The 26006-nt window shown below is 36.4% G+C and overlaps 1 protein-coding gene across 1 annotated transcript in view; it reads right to left on the bottom strand.

Moving 5' to 3' along the window:
* Nucleotides 1-26006, bottom strand: part of CFAP47 (cilia and flagella associated protein 47) — a 503092-nt gene that overhangs the window by 19475 nt on the left and 457611 nt on the right. Inside the window, exon 62 of the mRNA XM_072744557.1 lies at nucleotides 25353-25514. Coding sequence (XP_072600658.1) covers nucleotides 25353-25514 — 162 coding nt within the window. The remainder of the gene's footprint in view (nucleotides 1-25352; nucleotides 25515-26006) is intronic.

The raw sequence follows: 26006 nt of genomic DNA, 5'->3' as shown, positions 1-26006 counted from the left end.
ATAGGAAATAAATAAAATGAACAATGAATAATAAAATGGCAGAAATAAATCTAATATATTAATCATTACTTTAGATATTAGTAATGTAAATTCACACCAATGGAAGATAAGAGATTGGCAAGGTGAATCAAAAATAGATGATCAAATTACATGCTGTCTACAAGAAATATACTTCAAATTAATGACATAGGTAGATTAAAAATAAATAAAAATAAAAGGATGAAAAAACATTATACCATGCAAATATTTATTTTTTAAAAAGCAGGAGTGGGGGCACCTGAGTGGCTCAGTGGTTGAGCGTCTGCCTTCAGCTCAGAGCATGATCCTAGGATCCAGGATCAAGTCCCACATCAGGCTCCTTGCAAGGAGCCTGCTTCTCCCTCTGCCTATGTCTCTGCCTCTCTCTCCGTGTGTCTTTCATGAATAAATAACTAAAATCTTTTAAAAAAAATAAAAAGCAGGAGTGAAGCAGTAGTGACTATATTAATATCAAATAAATAGACTTTAAAGCAATACATTTACCAAAGAGATATATATATATATAACAATAAAGAGTAAATATGCCAAAATGACACAGAAACCCTATATTTGCATGCACCAAATATCAGAACTTTAAAAATACATGTAGCCAAAACAGAGTTTAAAAAAGAAACAGATAATGTTTGTGGTGCCTGGGTGCCTGGGTGGTTCAGTCAGTTGAGTGTCTGATTGGATTTGGCCTCAGGTCATGATCTCAGGGTCATGGATCTGTGCTCAGTGCAGTCTGCTTGTCCCTCTCCCTCTGCTCCTCCCCGTTTGCACTCTCCCTCAAATAAATAGATAAAGTCTTTCTAAAAAAGAAATAGATAAATCTACAATTATGTCTAGAGATTTCAACACTGCCCCCTCATCAATGTTTAGAACTATGGGGCTGAAAATCATCAAGGAAACAAAAGAACAATATGATCAACCTATAAGCTCCAATAGATATTTACAGAATACTCCACCCAACAAGAGAAAAGTATATTCATTCTTTTCTATAAATATAAAATGATTTAGATCAGAGTATGTTCTCTGACCATAGTAGAATCAAACTAGAAATCGATAACAGAAATATAAAGTATTTGTAAATTAAATAATACTTTTCTAAATAAGAGGGAAAGTCCAAAAGAAACCAAAAATACATTTAGAACTGAGTAAATAAAAAAAAAGAAAGAAAAAGAACTGAGTAAATATGAAAATACATGTCAAAATTTGTGAAATGCAGCTAAAGCAGCACCTAGAGGGAAATTTATCACAATAGATGCTTAAAAGAGAACAAAGGAAGATTTCAAGTCAATAATCTTTTTTTTTTTTTTTAAAGATTTTATTTATTTATTCATGAGAGACATAGAGAGAGAGAGGCAGAGACATAGGCCGAGGGAGAAGCAGGTTCCCTGCCAGGGGCTCAATGTGGGACTTGATCCCAGATCCTGGGACCACACCCTGGGCCAAAGGCAGAGGCTCAACCACTGAGCCACCCAGGCATCCCTCAAGTCAATAATCTAAGCTTCCACTTCAGGAAACTAAAAACTGATCAGAATAGAAGCAACATCATCAAGATCTCTGAATAAGATGTCCCTCGCTCATATATTCCATAACAACAATAATTTGGTATCCATCTATAGACAAAAGTACCTTTATGGGAGCTTTGGAATCCAGGCATAAATTGTGAATGAAACTCTAGTGTAGTCTAAGACCATTTTGAGAATGCAGTTCCATATCCTGATGACTGACTTGCTTCCTATGGTCATGGCCACAGGCAAGAAAATAGCTTCCTATCCCTGCAGACTCCTCCTGTCAGGGGATCAGCTGGAAGAGCTGAGCATAGGACTCTCAGAGGACATTAAAGGGACATAGATGTTCTTATGTCACAGATTCAATCAAGAAGCCCACACAAAAGCCAATAGGGACGCCTCACCTGCAGATGCCCCAGCTGGCCCAGAAGAACCCTGAGCACTCTGGGTGCCTCACACCCAGACATTCTCACCCCATGGCTAGTTCCTTGTGTGTGTGCTCCCCACTAGAAACCAGAAAGTGGAGCATTTAGAACAGCCCTACGGAAAGCAAAAAGAAGGCTGTCAGCTCTCAGAGTAGCTTGATAAGATGGACAGAATTTGGCCATGAGATTAGAGTAAGAGGTGTGAAGCAGGTATAGACATAGAAAAGCACTGAGAAAGACTCAGAATCCCAAGAAAGACTGAAAGTGACATTTCCTTCCTGAAATTAGTTAGCAAAGACTGGTAGAAGTGATTGCTACTTTATTTTTTTCAAAGATTTTATTTATTTATTCATGAGAAACACACAGAGAGAGGCAGAGATGCAGGCAGAGGGAGAAGCAAGCTCCATGCAAGGAGCCTGACGTGGGACTAGATCCTGGGTCTCCAGGATCACTCCCTGGGCTGACGGCGGCACTAAATCGCTGAGCCACCCAGGCTGCCCTGATTGCTACTTTAAATGTGAAGACAGTAACATGAGTCAGGAGATTGAATCAATGATTAAAAGCCAGCCAACATAGAAAATCCCAGGACCAGATGGTTTCACTGGTGAATTCTACCAAATATTTAAAAAAGAATTAATACCAATCCTTTTTAAAATTCTTGCCAAATATTGAAGAGAAAGGAACATTCACCAACTCATTTTATGAGATCAGCATTGCCCTGTTGGCAAAACCAAATAAGAGCACTACAAGTAAAGAAAATATCCCTGATAAATACAGGTATAAAAATTCTCAACAAAAGACTAGCAAACTGAATTCAACAGTGCATTAAAAGTTTCATATGCCACAATCAAGTAGGATTTATCAGATGCAAAGATGGGTTGAATAAACCAATTAATAAATATGACATACCACATTAGCAGTGTGAAAGATAAAATTTACATTATCATTTAGACAAGTAAGAAAAAGCATTTGACAAAATTCAACATCCTTTCACGATAATAACTCTCAACAAATTGTATTTAGAAAGAACACAGCTCAACATAATAAAGGCCATATATAAAAAAAAAAAAAAAAAATAAAGGCCATATATGACAAGCCCACAGCCAACATCATAATCAATGGTGAAAGGTTGATAGCTTTTCCTCTAAGATCACAAACAAGACAAAGGTGCCCACTCTCACTATTTCTACTCAACACAGTACTGAAAGTCCATGCCAGAGTAAGCATATAAGAAAAAGAAATGAAAGGCATCCATATCAGAAAAGAAGTAAAATTGTCTCTTTTCTTATGCATGATATGATCTAAGATATAGAAAATCCTGAGAACTACACCAAAAAATTTAGAATCAATAAACAAAATTTTAGGTTATAGGACACAAAACCAACATACAAAAATCAGTTGCCGTATATAACTAATCAGTTTCCATATACTAACAACACATTATCTGAAAAATAAAGACAATGGTCCCATTTTTCAATTGCATTTAAATGAATAAAATACTTAGTAATAAATTTAACCAAGGAGGTTAAAGATCTGTACACTGGAAACTCGAAGATTTTGATGAAAGAAATTGGAGACAAATAGGAAGATATACTGTGTTCAGGGGTCAGAAGAATTAATATTATTAAAATATCCATACAACCAAAGCCATCGATAGAGTCCATGTGATCTCCATCAAAATCCCAATGGCATTTTTTATATATAGAAAAAATGAATCCTAAAATTTATGTGGAACCACAAGAAACCCTGAAAAAACAAAGCAATCTTGAGTAGAACAAAGCTGGAGGGATAACACTTTTTGATTTCAAACCATATTACAAAGCTATAGTAATTAAAATAGTATGGCCTTGGCATAAAAACAGACACAACAGTAGAACAGAATTGAGAGCCCAGAAATAAACTCTCACATATGCAGTCAACTAATATATGGTAAAGGCACAGAAATAACTCCATGGGGAAAGAGGACAGTCTCTTTAATCAATATTCTGGGAAAACTGGATAATTACATGCAAAAGAAGGCAATTGGACACTTACATCATTCATGAAAAATTAAAAAAAAAGGATTAGAGAATTAATTTAAGACCTAAAACTATAAAATTCCTTAAAGAAAACATAGAGAAAAGCTCCTTGGGATTGGTCCTGGCAATGATTTTTTTCAATGACACCAAGAGCCCAAGCAATGAAAGTGAAAACAAACAAGTGGGACTAACTCAAGCTACAAAGGTTCTGCACAGCAAATAAACAGTCAACAAAATTTCTTGCAAAAAATAGAAGATGTTGTTGACCAACATCTCCCCGTTTCCTCCATCTCCCAATTCCTCACAACCACCATTCTACTCTCTGAGTTCAGCTTTTTTAGATTTCACATATAATTAAGATCATACAGATTTGAGCATTTCTGAAACTCATTTTTTTAAGTACAGCATTACTCATTTAGTAAAACGAGAGACAGCACACTAATCATAATAATAGTAATGATAATAATAACAATTTATAAGTAAACTATAATCCGATATTTCTCATAAACTTGGGCACAAAAATCCTGACCAAATTTTGGCAAACTTAACCTAGCAATGCATAAAAAGAAATATATACCAAGACCACGTTGGCTTTATTCCAGAAATGTAAATTTAGTTCAGTATTTGAAATTTGACCAATGTAATCCACCATGACAACAACCAAAAGAAGAAAGATGGCCTGATAATATCAACTGGTGCAAAAAAATCATTTGACAAAATTCAACACCCATTCATGATAAAGGCTCTTAGAAAATCAGAGTAAGGAAATTAGGAAGTGTCTTCCACAAAATGTATGTTGAAGTCTTCATCCCCAGTGCCTTCAATATGACCTTATTTAAAAGTAGGGTCATTTCATATGTAATCAATTCAAGATGAGGACATTCTGAATTAGGGTGGGCTCTAATCCAATATGACAGATATCATTATAAAAGAGATACAGAGAAAGACACACAAAGAGAATGCCATGTGACATCGCAGCAGAGATTGGACTGATGTGTCCACAAACCAAGGAAGCTTAAGGTTTACAATCAACCCCAGAAGCAAAGAAAAAGGGATGGATCCAATTCTTCCCAAGAGTGTAGAGACCTGCCAACACCTTGATTTCAGATTTCTATTCTCCAGAACTGTGACAGAATAAATTTCTATTGTTTAAAGCCACCCAGATTATGATAATTTGTTACAGCAGCTCTAGGAAACTACAGCTGAGGGGAAACAAATTTCTCAACTTGATGAGCGTTCTCTGTAAAAATCCCACAGCTTATATCATATGTAATGACAAATGACTAAATCATTTCCCTTTAAGTTTGGAAAAAAGGCAACTATGTCCATTCTCATCATTCTCATTCAGTATAGTACTGGAAGTCCTAGCCAGTGAAATAAGGCATAAAATAAAATAAAGTCATACTGATTGGAAATGAAGAAATAACTGCCTTACTTATAAAAAACACGATTGTCTATGTAGAAAATGCCAAGGAATCAAAAACAAAGCTTGTAGAAACCTTTCAGCAAACTCAGAGGACGTGAGATAAATACATAATAACAACTGTACTTCTGCAATAAACATTTGGAGACAAATTAAAAACAATGTACCTTTTATAATCACCCCAAAATCACAGGTCCTATATCCAACATCCACCCAGTATTATGATACCTTCTACCTTATAGGTAATCCTAGGGTTCATGATTGAATAATCTCTAACAAGGTGTAACATCCTGATTTCTAAATCCATTGCTAAATTCGTAGATTTTATCTCTATGAAGCTTCTCTCTAATTTATACACATTCCTTTTCTACTTCTGCCCCCAAATATTCAACCAATTCCTTATTGCCTAGACAATAGCATTAGCCAACTAACTAAATGGTCTACCTCCATTTATATTTATCCTGCCTATACATTTTAGCTAAGGTATTCTTTTTCCAAATACACCACTTCTGTGATTTTTAAAAAAGATTGTATTTATTTATTCATGAGATACACAGAGAGAGAGGCAGAGGGAGAAGCAGACTTACCACAGGGAGCCTGATGTGGGGCTCAATCCCAAGACCCTGAGATCACAACCCAAGCAGAAGGCAGACACTCAGCCAGTGAGCCACCCAGGCGCCCCTGCTTCTGTGATTATAATACTTTAATGACTTTCCATTATTCTTTAGATAAAGAGCAAACTTCTTACCATAGCCAGAAGTGTTGGTTTGCTCAGATCTGCCTGGCTTACTTCGTTGCCAAGCCTGATTATTAATTGAGTCTTTAATTCCAGTTTGGATAGTGAATTTCATGGCCATTCTACCTAAAGAGCCTTGTATTTTCTGGCTTCAAATGACCTCTCCAGCATCTTCCCATCTCCTCCATATCCCTTTATACCCATTTCTCATCCACTCTGGTATTCCTTGGTCATCTGTTCATATCTAGCACTCTCTCACTAAAGAATCTTTGCCTATATGTTTTTTTTTTTTTATGTTCACAATGCTCTTGCCTTCCTCCTCATTCTCTTATCTCCTATAAACTTTCAAACCGTTCCCCAGAGAAGTTGCCCTGGCCTCTGTGACTTAGCCAAATCTCCTCATTATATGCATTTAGAACATCCTTCATTCTTGTCACAACAAACTTTTATATTTGTCTAAATGTTTGTGTGATAAACATATCCACTGAATAAATGAATAATAAAAATAAAGGAATGAATGATTGAAAGTACTATGTCCTATTATTGGTTTGAGTGATGAAACTATTTTTTTTTAGATATGGGCATCATTTCTCTTCAGTTCCCATAGGGTAAGTTTATTTGTTATCTTTTGTTTTCTAGAACCTTGGTGAAAGATTTTAGGAGAGATCCTCCTTCTGTTTTTCTCATACTTCTAGATACCCTTGAGACTTAGTGACTCTCTTATAATCCAAAATTCAGAATAGATAAGTTATTCATGTTTCTCTAACCAACTGTACCATAGCATTATACCTCAAAATGTCCAGATTTCCCTTCCTTATTATTATGATAATTTCTCATACCCATAATTGCTACATAATCAAGGAGTTATCACCATAAAGTTAAAACTAATTACAGAGCATAGTATCCCTTCTGATAGTAGACCCATCAGTAAGATGGGTTATTTAAATATTCTTATCAAATATACCAAAAGAAGATATATGGATAGTAGTTGACTCTTCTCTGTCTTGTTTCTTTGCCATTTTTATCATCAGCATAAGAAGGTTATCCCACATGGCTAGTATCCTTCTATATGACCTATAATCTTCTTTCCACTTTCTCTTCTTTAAACCTCAATCCAAAGTTCAACATGATGTTTCAACCTTTATATTCTTAGATTTTTACAGGGGAATATATAGCAGACAGATACATAACAGAAGTCTTTGCACTTTGCCTTAGATACTTCTTAAAAAAAAAAAAAACAACAACTATATGCATCTTACTGGCAAATTCTACCAAATATTTAAATAAGAAGTAATATCAACTTTCTATAATCTCTTCTAGAAATAGAAGCAGAGGAAACATTTCCTAATTCATTTGTGAGGCTAGCATCATCCTAATACCAAAGCAGTAAATTTGGTTTTACAAGAAAGTAAAATTAAAGACCAATATCTCTCGTGAACACAGATGCAACATTCCTCAACAAAATATCAGCAGATCAAATCCAACAATTTATAAAAAGAATTATATGCCATAAACAAGTGGGATTTATTCCAGGTATGCAATGGGGCCTCAATGCTTGAAAATCAATTAATTTAATTTATCACATCAACAGTCTAAGAAGAGAAATCAAATGACCGTTTCAACAGATATAGATAAAGCATTGGACAAAATCCAGTACTCATTCATGATAAAAACTATTAGCAAAGTAGGAATAAAAGAGAACTTCTTCAATGTTATTAAAAACATCTATAAAAAACTACAGCTACAATCAAACTTAATGATGAGAAAACAGACGTTTCCTTCCTAACATTGAAAACAAGACGAAGATGTTTCCTCTCACCACTCCTATGCAACTTCATATTGGATGTCCTAGATAGTATAATAAAACATGAAAAGGACGTAAAAGATATCCAGATCAAATAGTAAGAAATTAAAACTGTCCTTGGTTGTAAATGACATGATTGTCTATATAACAAATCCCAAAGAATTGACTAAAAAATTGCCTGGAACTAATAAGCAATTACAGTAAAGTTACAGGATAAAAAGTTAATTACAAAAATCAACCATTTGCCTATGTACCAGCAAGAAACAACTGGAATTTGAAATAGAACACACAACACTATTTACATGAGCACCAAAAAGCGAAGTTAATAGGTATAAATCTAACAATATATTTACAAGATCTAGATGAGGAAAACTACAAAAGGCTTTTTTTTTTAAGAAAAAGTGTTTATTATTTACACCACTGAAATAGTCCCGTAAGAACAATATACACCATGAAAACTACAAAATTCTGATAAAGAAATGAAGAACTAAATAAATGAATATTCCATGTCCATGACTAGGAAGTCTCAATATTATTAAGATATCAATTCCTCCAAACTTTATCTGTATATTTAATTCAATCTCAATAAAAATATAAGAAAGCTACTTTGAGACATGTATAAACTGAATATAAAGTTACACAAAAAAGTAAAATACCTAAAATAGTTAACACAGTAGTGAAAAAGAAAGTTCTAGGACTCACACTACCTGATTTCAGATCTTACTATAAAAGTGGTATAGTAGAGGTGAAAAAATTGACACAGATAGCAATGGAACAGAGTAAATAAACCAGGTATAAGCTTGCATAAATACAGGCAACTCTTCTTTGACAAAGGAGTAACGGTAATTTAATGGAGAAAGGAATCTTTCAACAAATGGTGCTATACAAATTGGAAACCAATATGTAATTAACCAAAAATCAATCAATCAAGAACCTACATTCAAACCTTACACCTCTCAGAAAAATTAAGTCAATGTGGATGATAGGTCTAAATGTAAATGGGAAAACTATAAGATATCTAGAAGAGAACATACAAAAAAATAAAAGCAACTTTGCATTTGGTAATGAGTTTTTATTTTATTTATTTTTTATCTGAGAGGGAGAGGGAGAGAGAGAGAGAGAGTGCGCATGGGGAGGGGACCAGTAATGGGAGAATCAGGCTCCTGCTAAACATGGAACCCAACATGGGGCTGGGTCCCAGAACCTCGGGATCATGACCTGAGCTGAAGGCAGATGCTTAACCAACTAAGCCACCCAGGTGCCCCTGGTGATGAGTTTTTAGATACAAAACCAAAAGCATAACACAGGAAAGAAAAAACTGACTAGTTAGGCTTTATTAAAATTAAAAAGCTTTTCTCTATGAAAGGCACTGGTAAGTGTATGAAAACACAAGCTACAGACTGGGAGAATGTCTTTTCAGAACAAGTACCTGTAAAGGATTTATATCCAAAATTTATAAATGATTCTAAAAGCTCAACAAGAACAAAACCAAAAATCCAATTAAAATATCTTAATGAAAAATAAAATAAAATAAAATATCTTAATGATATTTTAAAAAGATCTTAATAAACTACTCACCAACGAAGATATACTCACTTACAAAAGTGTAAGGTTTGAATGTAGGTTCTTGATTGAGAATGTAGGTTCTTGATTGGCAAATAAGCATATAACATGCTCAATGTCATTAACATTAGGAAACAGCAAGTTATAACAATGAGATAGCACTATTAGAATGGCTACAACCAGGACACCTGGGTGGCTCAGCGGTTTAGCGCCTGCTTTCGGCCCAGGGTGTGATCCTGGAGTCCGGGGATCGAGTCCCACATCGGGCACCCTGCATGGAGCCTGCTTCTCCCTCTGCCTATGTCTCTGCCTCTCTATTTCTCTCTCCCGTTCTCTCTCTGTGTCTCTCATGAATAAACATAATCTTAGAAAAAAAAAAAAAAAGAATGGCTACAACCCAAAAAACCTAACATCACCAAATGCTGGTGAAGATGTAGAACAACAGGAAATCTCATTCACTGCCCCTGGAGATGCAAGATGGTGCAGCCACTTTAGAGGATAATTTGGCAGCTTCTTACATATCTAAGGATGTGCTTACTATACAATCCAGCATTTATAATACTAGGTGTTTATCCAGATGATTTAAAAACATACATCCATGCACAAACCTGAGCAAATGTTTACAGCAACTTTTTTTCATACTTGCCCCAAACTAGAATCTATCAAGATGTCCATTATTCAGCTATGTAAAGAAATGAAGTATGAAGCTACAAAAAGACCAACCTTTAATGCATATTGCTAGTGAAAGAAGCCAGTCTGAAAAGGCTACATAATATATAATTCTAGCCATATGACATTCTAGAAAAGATAAAACTACAGAGTCAGTAAAAAGATCAGTGGCTGCCAAGGGTTCAGAAAGTAGGGAGAATAAATAGGTGAAAGATGGGGGGATTTTTAGGGCAGTGAAAACTATTCTGTATGATACTATAACGTTGAACACACATTTGTCAAAATCCATAAAAGTGTATAACACAAAAAGTAAATCCTAATGTAAACTATGGTCTTTAGTTAATAATAATATATCAATATGAGTTTGTCAATTGTCACAAATGTGACACATTGATGCAAGGTATTATTAAGAGAGGAAACTGTGCTGGGGTTTGGGGAGGAGGTATACAGGAAGTCTCTGTGCTTTATGCGCAATTTTTCTGTATACCTAAAAAAAATGGCTCTAGAAATGAAGTCTTATTAAAAATGTATGCTTCAATATTATCTATTCCCACCAAATCTCAATGGTATTATACAATAAATTTCTGCTTCACAGTAAAGATAATACTTTGCTTGTTCTCCATTTGTGGTATATATGGCTATGCTAAGCAGCTGAAAACATGAATATTGTTTCTAATAATTTTCCTTCTTAATCCTATTCCTTCAATTAATATTTTCTCTCTTTTCTAAACTAAGGCTTTTTTCCTCCTCTTCTTTTAAAAAAAGATTTATTTATTTATTTGAGAGCGAGATCATGTGAGTGGGGGAGGCGCAAAGGGAGAGAGAAAATCCTGAAGCAGACTCCCCACTGAGCATGGAGCCCAACATGGGGCTCAATCCTAGGACCCTGAGATCACGACCTTAGCTGAAATCAAAAGTTGGATGCTAAATCAACTGAGCCACCCAGGCACCTCTCCTTCAATTAATATTTATGGGATACCTGTTTATGAGCCAGTCACTATACTTGCCATGAATTTCCTGGCACAGACTACAGTCTGTCACCCTTTCTTTTTTTTTTTTTTTTAAGATTTTATTTATTTATTCATGAAAGACATACAGAGAGAGGCATTAGCAGATGAGAGAGAGAGACATTAGCAGAGGGGGAAGCAGGCTCCCTATGGAAGCCTAATATGGCACTTGATCCTAGGACCCTGGGATCATGACGTGAGCCACAGGCAGATGCTCAACCACTAAGCCCCCCAGGTGCCCCTCTGTCACCCTTTCTTGTATTACAGGGGCTGCTCTTAATAACCAGCCAGTTTGCAGTACTGTATGTATAAAACCCTCAGCAATTCCTTACTGCATGCTGTGAAGAAAGAGATCTTTATTCTTTACTCCTAAAGATTAAATTACTTAACATGATAATTTTATAGAAGAACTGAAAAATATAATTGCTTTACTCATTTCCTGATCCAAATGAGTTTAGTTCTATGACCACAAAAATTATTAATATTTATTGATTAAATCCCCTCTAAATAGTACTATTTTTTAAAGTACCATCTTGTGATTTAAGGTCTTATTTGCCACATATACTATAAACCTACTCAAAGTATGTTTTAAACTATTAACAAAGCTGATGCTTTAACATAAAGCAATATTTATAACCCCTGTTTAATGAAGATAAACAGTAATACCTTTGGATTGTTATAAAATGGTAAAGGATATTTTTTGACTCAAGATTTGAGAATTTTACATCATGGTTCCCTCCCCTTCCTTTTTTTCCTCTTAACTAATCTCAATGATTACATTTTATGAGGGAACATTAGAGCTCTGTATACCTATCAAATTTCAATCAGCAAATTACATTTCTTCCAGATAAAAGTGTTTCTTTTTTTATTATTCACCCAAAGCATATATTTTTTAAGTTGATCACTTATGAATTTTGCTATCAAGATTTGTGCATTGACAAAGTTTTAAATGGCCATGTTAATTTTCAGTTAAGGAAAATAAGGTATTATATAGAGATATGACATACATATTTATCAATAAATACTAATATAGACATCAAGACTATATGGAACAGGAAATTAAAATAATGACACAATAGTATATAATCCATATATATCTATTCAGTACTTTATTTTCTAACTTTTGTGATTCTGAATAACTGACTAGGTGGATCCTCGAGATGTTTCTCTTTATTCTGATTTCATGAATTTATTCATTTACTCACTATCAATATTTACTGAAGCCCTAGGATGTATAAAGCACTTACTAAATGATGATTTTGTGCTCTAGAATCTCATGTTCTGAAGAATGAGAGATAAAGAAGATACCAAGTATTTACTCTAATTGTTGACCACACAACAAACTTATGAGCACAGACAAATGGAACAAGGGAGGTGTGCAATAATTATTGAATTAATGAATTTGAAATGGTCACTACATGGAACAAGGAGATGTGCAATAACTATTGAATTAATGAATTTGAAATGGTCACTACATTATTCTATTCTTTCCCTCAGGCATGATGAATGAATAGAATAATAGAATCCAGGAGCCTTATGGTTCTCTAGTTGAGAACCATAATGCCAATTCTGTTACCTGCTCCCAGTGTCTCCATGGTGCTCCTAACTGCAGCTATTCTAACTACTTTCAGTTCTTTAAATAGAACTCACTGTCTCATCCCTCTAGAACTTTGTACATATAATACTCTCCTCCTGGAACTCCTTCAATTCCTTCCCTAATCTGCATTTCAAATGACAACTTAAGTTTCAAGACTTAGTTTAAAGTATCTGTTGATTGAAATAATTTATTGCACACCTAGGTAGAGAGTTTACAAAGATGAATAAAACATGGTCCCATGGGGATCTTGCTTTCTATAGAGTAAACTATAATTGGAATAAAACACCACCTTATCCAATGCTTATTGTCTATTGATATGCAATAATTACAAAGCTCTATATTCCTTGAATTTGCCTGCAGAAGTCAGCTCAGTGCCTTTTAGTTGATTTCACAATTAACTTAATATTTATTGAATACTAACTTTGATTCAAGCATTTACAGAAGAAAAACACAATTTAGAGTCTTAGAACCTTCCAAAATAAATGAAACTCATACTATGAGTTTCATTATGGGTTTATATTTTCATATGAAAGTAGAATGTCATTTTGTTCTCTTGCACACAATAACAGTAATTTTTCTAAGGGAATACCGTATTATACTGGCCTAACTGGAATATTTATCTTTGGAAATTTTGTTGAATGAATAAAATAAGTAATTCTAAATTATTTTTCTAAGTTTGATTCATTGCTAGATATCTAATAGAAACTAATTTTGAACAAAGCCTAGTATTGCAAATACAAAAGACACAGAAGAAATTGCAAAAAAATTCTATATATTATGCCTAAGAAATATGTATAATTACATATATTATATTTATATATAAATGTGTATATTTACATATGTACACATATATATGTATATATAAATTGTCAAGTAAGATTATTTTGTGATGAGAAGAACAATGAGTAAATTTTAGAAATGTGGAGAGGATATGAAGGGCATTTTAGAAGCAGAAAGAAACTGAAGAAAGGTGAGGAGTAACGGATAAGACACTCTGAGAATTGTGATATTTTTTTCCTTATGACTGAGGCAGAAGATCTGTTTTAGGCAGTGGAAAGAAGAAATAGGAAAGGTCAGAATGAGCTAGGACCATGAAGAGCATGCATAATTTAGATGCAACTTTGGGTAAGCAACAGGAAACTATCAAATGCTTTTGACAAGGGGAGTTACATGTTAATAACATTGTTTTTGTTTTTTTTTTAAGATTTTATTTATTTATTCATGAGAGACACAGAGAGGCTGAGACACAGGCAGAGGGAGAAGCAGGCTCCATGCAAGGAGCCTGATGTGGGACTTGATCCTGGGTCCCCGGATCACACCCTGGGCTGCAGGTGGCGCTAAACCGTTGTGCCACCGGGGCTGCCCAATAACATTGTTTTAAGGAGACTGGTTTTACTGCAATATATAAAGTAAGTTGGAATGAAAGGCCTACAGATAGAGAATCTAATGAGACAATTTCAATTGCTCAAACATAAAAGAAAAACCATCTGAACTATTACCGAGCTAAAATATATATAAGCAAAGGGAAACAATATTGAGTATAATCGAAAAATACAATTTGGGGAGCTTATTTCCAACTGTTTTTTTTTTTTTTTTTTTTGCCAATATTGCATTTGAGAAAATATTGGTTATGATAAAATCAGTTGAAACTATTTCACTAGTCCTGAAAAACTTTCTGAATGCACTTAATATATCTACATGTAAACAAAAATATCTAATAATTTGAAATATCTTTGGAAGTTGTACAATAAGACTACCCAACTTCAAGACTTACTATAAAGCTACAGTAATCAAGACAGTGTGGTATTGGCCAAAGAACACGCAAATAGATCAGTGGAATAGAACAGAGGTCCTAGAAATACACATACATACATTGATCAGTCAACTGATCTTTGACAAAAGAGCAGAAGCAATACAATGAAGCAAAGAGTCTCTTCAACAAATGGTGCTGGAACAACTGCACATCTGCATGCAAGGAAACAAAAAAGAATCTAGACACATACTTTATACTTCTACAAAAGTTAACTCAAAATGGATTATAAACCTAAATGCAAAACACAAAACTATGTAATAGAAGATAGCATAAGAGAAAACCTAGATGACTTTTGGTATGGTGATGCCTTAGATATAACAGCAAAGACGCAATTCATGAAAGAAAAATCGGTTAGTTGGACTCTGTTAACACTAAAAACTTCTCTGTGATGAACAGTATCAAGAGAATTAGAACACGAGCTACAGACTGGGAGAAAGTATTTGTAAAAGACACATTGATAATGGACTATTATGCATTATATGTAGAGAACTCTTAAAATTCAACAATAAAAAACCCCAAGCAGCCCAATTTAAGTGAGCCAAAGACCTTATCACATTCCTCACCAAAGGAGATATGCAGATATCAAGTAAGCATTTGAAAAGATGTATTGTGTACCATATGTCATTAGGAAATGTAAACTAAAACTACAATGCGATACTGCTACACTTATTTTAAAATGGCCAAAATCCAGAACACTAACAGAATCACATGCTGATGAGGATATAGAGCAACAGAAACTGTCATTCACAATTGGTGAGAATACAAAATGGCACAGCCACTTAGGAAGACAGTTGGGGGGGGGGCGAAACAAGATGGCAGAGGAGTAGGGTCCTTACCTCACCTGTCCCCACCAACTTACCTAGATAACTTTCAAATCATCCTGAAAACCTACGAATTCGGCTAAGATTTAAAGAGGGAACAGCTGGAATGCTACAGAGAGAAGAGTTTGCGCTTTTAACAAGGTAGGAAGACAGAATAATAAATAAATAAATAAATAAATAAATAAATAAATAAATAAATAGCATCCAGTGGGGGAGGGGCCCCACAAGGAGCTGGGCTAAGGGGGGCGGTGAGAGCCTCCAGCACAGGAGAGCCCAGTCCCGAGGAGCAGAAACTTTACCAACCTTCCAGGACGGAAAGGCGCTCAGGGAACTCGGGCAGGACCCCAGGAGGGGCAGTGGAGCCCCCAGGTTCCCGGGGTCACTAACAGGAGGTGCGCCCAGGGGAGAGCACCCCACACCCCGCGGGCAGAGCGCGGTAAAGGCTTGGAGCTGCCCAGCGTGGCCTCGGGGAGAAGCCAGTGGGTCAGGCAGCAGCTCAGCGCGGAGGGGGCTGTGCAGCCCCGGGAGCGTTATTCCAGTGGCGCAGGCCGCGGATCCCAGGGCGCCGAGGGACACAGCCTGGGATCCGACGTTCCCCTCAGACAGGCAGAGCTGGGGAGGGCCCAGGACAGCGAGGACGCTCCTGCTTCTGAGGGCTCCGAGCTGTGCAAATCAGCGCCTCCCGCCGCCTCTGGAGCACCCAGGCCAGTGCGGACTGGGAGACTGCGGTAGTTACTGGGGGAGCTGACTCCAGAGCTGGGAGGGGCCGCTGCCAGTGTGGTTGTTCCTCTTGGTGTCACCTCCTGCCTGGGACCGAGTGGGGCCCCAGGGAACAGAGGCCTCACTGGGTCAACAGCTCCCACTGAGCCCTGTACCTGGCAGGGGCGGGGCAGCTCCCCCAGGTGCACACACCTGAGAATCAGCACAGTATTGTCTCCCCAAGAAGACCAGCTGGAAAGACAGGGGAAGAGCAAGTTCTTGACCAAGCAGTGCTGGAAAGCTCCAGGGGAAGTCGAGGGATTTATAGTATATAGAACCAGAGGATACCCCTCTTGTTTTTGTTTTTGTTCTTTTTTTTTTTTTTGTCTGTTTGATTATAATTCAGTGTCAGAAAGCCAATTCAGAAGCACAATTATAAAGCTACTGGTGGTCCTGGAAAAGAGCATAAAAGATTCAAGAGACTTCATGACTGTAGAATTTAGACCTTATCAGGCCAAAATTAAAAATAAATTAAATGAGATGCAATCCAAACTGGAGGTCCTAACGATGAGGGTTAATGAGGTAGAAGAATGAGTAAATTGACATAGAAGACAATTTGATGGCAAGCAATGAAGCTGAGGAAAAAATAGAAAAATAATTAAAAGACGATGAGGAAAGGTTAAGGGAAATAAATGACAGACTCAGAAGGAAAAAATTCTACATTTAATTGGGGTTCCAGAGGGTGCCAAAAGGGACAGAGGACCAGAACGTATATTTGAATGAATCATAGCTGAGAACTTCCCTAACTTGGGGAGGGAAACAGGCATACAGATCCAGGAGATAGATTCCCCCCCCAAAAAAAATCAATAAAAAACGTTCAACACCTTGACATTTAATCGTGAAACTTGCAAATTCCAAAGATGAAGGGAAGATCTTTAATGCAGAAAGAGACAAGAGATCCCTAACTTATATGGGGAGAAGTATTAGATTAACAGCAGACCTCTCCACAGAGACCTGGCAGGCCAGAAAGGGCTGGCAGGATATATTCAGGGTCCTAAATGAGAAGAACATGCAGCCAAGAACACTTTATCCAGCAAGGCTCTCATTCAGAATAGAAGGAGAGATAAAGAGCTTCCAAGAGAGGCAGGAACTGAAAGAATATGTGACCACCAAGCCAGCTCTGCAAGAAATATTAAGGGGGACTCTGTAAAGGAAAGAGGAAGTCCAAGGAAACAATCCACAGAAACAGGGACTGAATAGGTATCATGAGGACACTAAATTCATATCTTTCAATAGTAACTCTGAATATGAATGGGCTTAATGATCCCATCAAAAGACACAGGGTTTCAGACTGGATAAAAAAACAAGACCCATCTATTTGCTGTTTACAAGAGACTCTTTATAGACCTAAGGACACCTACAGCCTGAAAATGAAAGGTCGGATAACCATTTACCACTCAAATGGTCCTCAAAAGAAAGCAGGGGTAGCCATCCTCATATCAGATAAATTAAAGTTTACCCCAAAGACTGTAGTAAGAGATGAAGAGGGACACTATATCATACTTAAAGGATCCATCCAACAAGAGGGCCTAACAATCATGAATATTTATGCCCCTAAAGTGGGAGCTGCCAAGTATATCAATCAATTAATAACAAAAGTTATGACATACTTAGTGATACACTACTACTGGGAGACTTCAACATGGCACTTTCTGTAAATGACAGATCTTCTAAGCACACATCTCCAAAGAAACAAGAGCTTTAAATGATACACTGGACCAGATGGATTTCACAGATATTTACAGAACTTTACATCCAAACACAACTGAATACACATTCTTCTCAAGTGCACATGGAACTTTCTCCAGAATAGACCACATACTGGGTCATAAATCAGGTCTTAACAGATACCAAAAGATTGGGATTGTCCCCTGCCTATTTTCAGACCATAATGCTTTGTAACTAGAACTAAATCACAAGAAGAAATTTGGAAGATATTCAAACACGTGGAGGTAAAAGACCATCCTGCTAAAAGACGAAAGGGTCAACTAGGAAATTAGAGAAGAATTAAAAAGATTCATGGAAACTAATGAGAACGAAGATACAACCATTCAAAATCTTTGGGATACAGCAAAAGCAGTCTTGAGAGGGAAATATATTGAAATACGAGCATTACTCAAAAAACTGGAAAAAAACTCAAATATTCAAGCTAACCTTGCACCTAAAGGAACTGGAGAAAGAACAGCAAATAAAACCTACACCCAGCAGAAGAAGAGAGTTAATAAAGATTCAAGCAGAACTCAATGAAATAGAGACCAGAAGAACTGTAGATCAACAAAACCAGGAGTTGGTTCTTTGAAAGAATTAGTAAGATAGATAAACTCCTAGCCAGCCTTATTAAAAACAAAAGAGAAAAGACTCAAATTAATAAAATCACGAATGAAAAAGGAGAGATCACCACCAATACCAAGGAAATACAAACGATTTTAAAAACATATTATGAGCAGCTATAAGCCAATAAATTAGGCAATCTAGAAGAAATGGATGCATTTCTGGAAAACCACAAACTACCAAAAGTGGAACAGGAAGAAATAGAAAACCTGAACAGGCCAATAATCAGGGAAGAAATTGAAGCAGTCATCAAAAACCTCCCAAGACACAAAAGTCCAGGGTCAGATGGCTTCCCAGGGGAATTCTTCTTTTTTTTCCCCCCCAGGGGAATTCTATCAAATGTTTAAAGAAGAAACCATACCTATTCTACTAAAGCTGTTTGGAAAGATAGAAAGAGATGGAGTACTTCCAAACTCGTTTTATGAGGCCAGCATCACCTTAATTCCAAAACCAGACAAAGACCTCACCAAAAATGAGAATTATAGACCACTATCCCTGATGAACACAGATGCAAAAATTCTCAACAAGATACTGGCCAATAGAATCCAACAGTACATTACAAAGATTATTCGCCATGACCAAGTGGGATTTATCCCCGGGAGGCAAGCCTGGTTCAACACTCATAAAGCAATCAGTGTGATAGATCATATCAACAAGAGAATAAACAAGAACCATATGATCCTATCAATAGATGCAGAGAAAGCATTTGACAAAATACAGCATCCATTCCTTTTTTTTTTGTTTGTTTTTACAGCATCCATTCCTGATCAAAACTCTTCAGAGTGTAGGGATAGAGGGAACATTCCTCAGCATCTTAAAAGCCATCTACAAAAAGCCCACAGCAAATATCATTCTCAATGGGGAAGCACTGGGAGCCTTTCCCCTAAGATCAGGAACACGACACGGATGTCCACTCTCACCACTGCTATTCAACATAGTACTACTAGAAGTCCTCGCCTCAGCAATCAGACAACAAAAGGAAATAAAAGGCATTCAAACTGGCAAAGAAGAAGTTAAACTTTCTCTCTTTGCAGATGACATAATACTGTACATAGAAAACCCAAAGACTCCACCCCAAGATTGCTAAACTCATACAGCAATTCGGCAGTGTGGCAGGATACAAAATCAATGCCCAGAAATCAGTGGCATTTCTATACATTAACAATGAGACTGAAGAGAGAGAAATTAAGGAGTCAATCCCATTTACAATTGCACCCAAAGGCATAAGATACCTAGGAATAAACCTAACCAAAGAGGAATCGGATCTATACTCTAAAAACTACAGAACACTTCTGAAGGAAATGGAGGAAGACACAAAGAGATGGAAAAATATTCCATGCTCATGGATTGGAAGAATTAATATTGTGAAAATGTCAATGCTACCCAGGGCAATTTACACGTTTAATGCAATCCCTATCAAAATTCCATGGACTTTCTTCAGAGAGTTGGAACAAATCATCTTAAGATTTGTGTGGAATCAGAAAAGACCCCGAATAACTAGGGGAATATTATAAAAGAAAACCAGAGCTGGGAGCATCAAAATGCCAGATTTCAGTTTGTACTACAAAGCTGTGATCATCAAAACAGTGTGGTACTGGCACAAAAACAGACACATAGATCAATGGTACAGAATAGAGAACCCAGAAATGGGCCCTCAACTCTATGGTTAACTAATATTCAACAAAGCAAGAAAGACTATCCATTGGAAAAAAAGACAGTCTCTTCAATCAATGGTGCTGGCAAAATTGGACAGCCACATGCAAAAGAATGAAACTAGACCATTCTCTTACAGCATACAAAGATAAACTCAAAATGGATGAAAGGTCTAAATGTGAGACAAGAATCCACCAAAATCCTAGAGAAGAACACAGGCAACACCCTTTTTGAACTTGGCCACAGCAACTTCTTGCAAGATACATCTATGAAAGCAAAAATGAACTATTGGGACTTCATCAAGATAAAAAGCTTCTGCACAGCAAAAGAAACAGTCAACAAAACTAAAAGACAACCTACAGAATGGGAGAAGATATTTGCAAATGACATATCAGATATAGGGCTAGTGTCCAAGATCTTATAAAGAACTTATTAAACTCAACAGTAAAGAAGCAAACAATCCAATCATGAAATGAGCAAAAGACATGAACAGAAATTTCACAGAGGAAAACATAGACATGGCCAACAAGCACATGAGAAAATGCTCTGCATTCCTTGCCATCAGGGAAATACAAATCAAAACCACAATGAGATCCCACCTCACACCAGTGAGAATGGGGAAAATTAACAAGGCAGGAAACCACAAATGTTGGAGAGGATGCGGAGAAAAGGGAACCCTCTTACACTGTTGGTGGGAATGTGAACTGGTACAGCCACTCTGGAAAACTGTGTGGAGGTTCCTCAAAGAGTTAAAAATAGACCTGCCCTATGACCCAGCAATTGCACTGCTGGGGATTTACCCCAAAGATACAGATGCAGTGAAACCACAGGACACCTGCACCCCGATGTTTCTAGCAGCAATGTCCACAAGAGCCAAACTGTGGAAGGAGCCTCGGTGTTCATCGAAAGATGAATGGATAAAAAAGCTGTGGTCTATGTATACAATGGAATATTCCTCAGCCATTAGAAATGACAAATACCCATCATTTGCTTCCATGTGGATGGAACTGGAGGGTATTATGCTGAGTGAAGTAAGTGAATCAGAGAAGGACAAACATTATATGTTCATTCATTTGGGGAATATAAAAAATAGTGAAAGGGAATAAAGGGGAAAGGAGATAAAATGAGTGGGAAATATCAGAAAGGGAGACAGAACATGAGAGACACCTAACTCTGGGAAACGAACATGGGGTAGTGGAAAGGGAGGTGGGCGGGGGTTTGGGGTGACTGGGTGATGGGCACCCAGGGGGGCACTTGATGGGATGAGCACTGGGCGATATGCTATATGTTGGCAAATTGAACTCCAATAAAAAATAATTAAAAAAATAAATAAATTGCAAAAAGAAAGGAAGAAGATAGTTTGGCAATTTCTTATAAAACTAAACATACGCTCATCATAAGATCTAGCATCATGCTCCTGGGTGTTTACCCCAAAGACTTGAAAACTTATATCCACAGTAAAACCTGTACCCAGATGTTTGCAGCAGTTTCGTTCACAATTGCCAAAACGTTGAAGCAACCAAGACATCCTTCATCAGGTGAATGGGTAAATAAGCTGTGGTACATCCAGACAGTGGATTACTCAATGCTAAAAAAAATGAGCTACCAAGCCATGAAAAAACATGGATAAACCTTACATGCATATCTCTAAGCAAAAGAAGCCAGTCTGAAAAGCCTACATACTATATGATTCCAATTATTGAACATTCTGAAAAAGGCAAAACTAGTAGACTAGGTTTCCCGGGGTGGGAGAGAGTTAAATAGGGAGAGCACTGAGGAGTTTTTTAGTGCAGTGAAAATACTCTGTATATTATAATGATGTATATATGCCATTGTTCTTTCCAAATTAATAGAATGTATAACACTAACCTAAGGGAACTATGGACTTTGGGTGATTATGATGACAAATGTAGGCCCATCTTCGGTAAAAAATGTACCATTCCAGTGGGTGAAGTGAAGTTGACTATCAGAAAGGCTATGCATAGAGTTGGGGCAGGAGGCATATGAGAAATCTCTGCACCTTCTTCTCAATTCTGTCATAAACCTAACACTGTTTAAAAATAGTTTAAAAAACACTACATATTGGGCAATTTTATTTATATGAAATATCCAGAAAATGCAAGATTATAGAGACATAAAGCAAATCACTGGTTGCCTGAGACTGTGGGTGGGAGCAGGGGTTGAGTGCAAAGGGGGTTGAGAGATATTTGGAAGGAAATGGAAGAGTTCTAAACCTAGAATGTGGTTATGATTGCAAATTCTATAATTTTTGAAAGAAATTATTAAGATGTATACTTACAATGAAATTTTACGGCATGTTCATTATATCTCAAAAACTGGTGTAAAATGTGTTTTACATGTGAGATTAGTAAAAGTATTGTGGTCATGCTGCCTATGTTATCACAAGTATAACTAGGGTAGCTATGGTGGAACAGAATAATAGCAAAGAAAATAGAATCAATATAGGTTACCCAGTCATCTCTAGTTAAACCACTTCATAACCCCAAACCATTAAAGTTTACTGAAAAATATTCCATCTATCTTTAAATTTTTTTCTAGATATGTCTTCTTTGGCAAGGGAAATAAAAGCAAATAAACTACTGGGATTACATTAAAATAAACAGCTTCTGCCCAAAAAAGAAACAATCAAAAAAATTAAAAGACAACCCACTGAATGGGAGACGGTATTTACAAATGACATATCTAATAAAGGGTTAGTATCCAAAATGTATAAAGAACTGATACAACTCAACACTCAAGAAACAGATAATCCAATTAGAAAATGGACAGAAGTCATGAGCATACATATCTCTAAAGAAGACATACAGATGGCCAAAAGACACATGAGAAGATGTTCAACATCACTGTCATCAGTGAAATGCAAATCAAAACCACAATGAGATACTAATTCATGGCTGTGAGAATGGCTAAAATTAATAACACAGGAAACAACAGGTATTGATGAGGATGTGGAGAAAGGAGAAACCTCTTGTGCTGTTGGTGGGAATGCAAGCTGGTTTAGCCACACTGGAAAACACTACAGAGGTCCCTCAAAAAGTTAAAAATAAGGCATGCCTGCGTGGCTCAGTTGGTTAATCATCTAACTCTTGGTTTCAGCTCAGGTCATGATCTCAGGGTTGTAAAATGAAGCCCCCTGGCGGGTTCTGCACTCAATGTGGAGTCTGCTGGAGATTCTCTCCCTTTCCTGCTTTCTCTCTCTCTGCCCCTCTTCCCACTTATATGCATGGGGGCTCTCTCTCTCTCTCTAACATAAATAAATAAAGCCTTAAAAAAAAGTTAGAAATAAAACTACCCTATGATCCAGCAATTGTAGTACTAAGTATTTACTGAAAAGAGACAAAAATACTGATTCAAAGAGATACATGCACCTGCATGTTTATAGCAGCATTATCAGCAATGGAAAGAGCCCAAATACCCATTTACTAATGAATGGATAAAGAAGAGGTGGTATAAGTATACAAAGGAATATTACTCAGCCATCAAAAAGAATGAACTCTTGCAATTTGCAACGATGTGGATAGAGCTAGGGAGAATTATGCTAAGTGAAATAAGTCAGTCAGAGAAGGCCGAATATCATATGATCTCACTTCCATGTGGAAGTTAAGAAACAAAACAGATGAACATGGGGGGAAAAGAGAGGCAAACCAGGAAACAGACTCTTAACTATGCAGAAAAAACAGAGGGTCACTGGAGGGGAGATGGGTGGGGGGATGAATGAAATAGGTGATGGGGATTAAGGAGGGCACTTGTGATGAGCGTCAGCTACTGTATGGAGATAATGAACCACTGTATTACACACCTGAAACTAATATTACACTGTATGTTGACTAACTGGAATTTAACAAAAACTTGAAAAAAAACACCTCACATTTGTCAGAATAGCTAAAATAGCTTTTTTTGTCAAAAGCACAAAAAACAACAAATGCTGGTGAGAGTGTGGAGGAAAAGGAACCCTTGTGTACAGTTGGTGGGAATGTAAACTGGTGTAGCCACTGTGGAAGACAGCATAGAGCTTCCTCAAAAAATTAAAAATAGAACTACCCTATGATCAACTAATCTCATTATTGAGTATTTACCCAAGAATACAAAAACACTAATCTGAAAAGATATATGTAGCTCAAATATACATTTATTTTTTATTGCAGCATTTTTTTACAATAGCCAAATTATGGAAGCAGCCCAAGTATCTATTGATAGATAAATGGATAAAGAAGTGGTAAAAACACACACACACATATACACACAATAGAATATTATTCAGCCATAAAAAGCACAAAATTTTGCCATTTGCAATAGCAAGGATGGAGGGAGAGAGTACAATGCTAAATGAAATAAGTCAGAGAAAGACAAACACCATATGATTTTACTCCCAGGTGGGATTTAAGAAACAAAACAAATGAAAAGGGAAAAAAATAAAGAGAGATGAACCAAGAAACAGACTCTTAATTATAGATAACAGACTGATGGTTACCAGAGGGGAGGTGGGGGGATGGGTGAAATAGGTGAAAGGGATCAAGAGTACACTTATTATGATTAGCACTGAATGATGTATAGAATTGTTGATAATTATATTGCACGCCCAAAACTAATATAACACTAATGTTAATTGTACTGGAATTGAAAATAAAAACTTAAGGAGAGTGGGCTATAAAAATACATTAATAACATCCTTTGAAAAACAGAGGGGTGCCTGGGGGGCTCAGTCAGTTAAGCATCTGACTCTTGGTGTCAGCTCAGGTCATGATCTCAGCGTCCTAAGATCAAGTCCTTCATTGGACTCTGCACTCAGTACAGAGTCTGCTTAAAATTCTCTCTCTCTCTCTCTCTCTCTCTCTGCCCCTCCCAATACTCGTGTGCTCTCTTTCTCTCTGTCAAATAAATAAATAAATAAATAAATAAATAAATAAAATCTTAAAAAAATAGAACTATTATCCTGAATTTCAGCATCTACTTACTTTTGTTACCTGTTTTCTTGGTCCTCACTTTGTAGACTCTATTTTTCTAATTTTTATTGAAAAATTATGAAATATATAAAGCTTTCATTCATAGAAGCAATATTCCTCTGGCTTACACAGCAAAAGAGGACATAATAGAATTTTCCATCTTAAATTTTGTTTCTCAATTCAGCATAAATTACATTTACAAAACCTGTTACATACTTTTGCTAGATATATTACCTTGTCTGACTTGTCAGTCTGAAGTCAACAACTGATTCCTTAAATAAACCAATGCCTTCAATATCAATGACATCATCCACATCAGGCTCAGTTGCAACCAACGTTATGGGAAACTTCCAAATCCCATCTGTTATGCACTCAATTTTCAGTGTAATTTGTGTCCTTAAATATAAAAAGAGATTACAGAGGATACTACAGGAAAACAAGCAAAAAGAGAATACAATAGAGCAGATCAACATCCATGCAGAAAACATTAGTAAACCTTGTGATGTTGGTAAAAAGGCTGGGACTTAAATGCAGGTGACTGTTAATTACATTTTAGGAATAATTTTTAGGTCTTTCATTATATTATCAATCTCCTTGTGAGATAAATATATTGTAGTACATCTTATCTACTCTCTAGTTATTTACTAAGAACCAGTAGAATATGCAGAATTGACTGCAAATTTTCTGTAACCAGCACAGAATATGATAATATTTAAGAATCCAAGGTGAGGTCAGTGAAGGGAACCAGGCATTATACAAATAGGTCTGTATGGAAATTTTGTTCAAAAGGAAACATTGTGAGGAGGTTTTTTTCAATTCTTGCTTCATGTAGAAAAATTATATTTTCTGTGGATACTTACAAAGCTCATAAAATTACCTTAAATATTT

This window comes from Vulpes vulpes, chromosome X (assembly GCF_048418805.1).
Source record: "Vulpes vulpes isolate BD-2025 chromosome X, VulVul3, whole genome shotgun sequence".
Classification (NCBI taxonomy): Eukaryota; Metazoa; Chordata; class Mammalia; order Carnivora; family Canidae; genus Vulpes; species Vulpes vulpes.
This window is presented reverse-complemented; position numbering and strand designations above follow the sequence as displayed.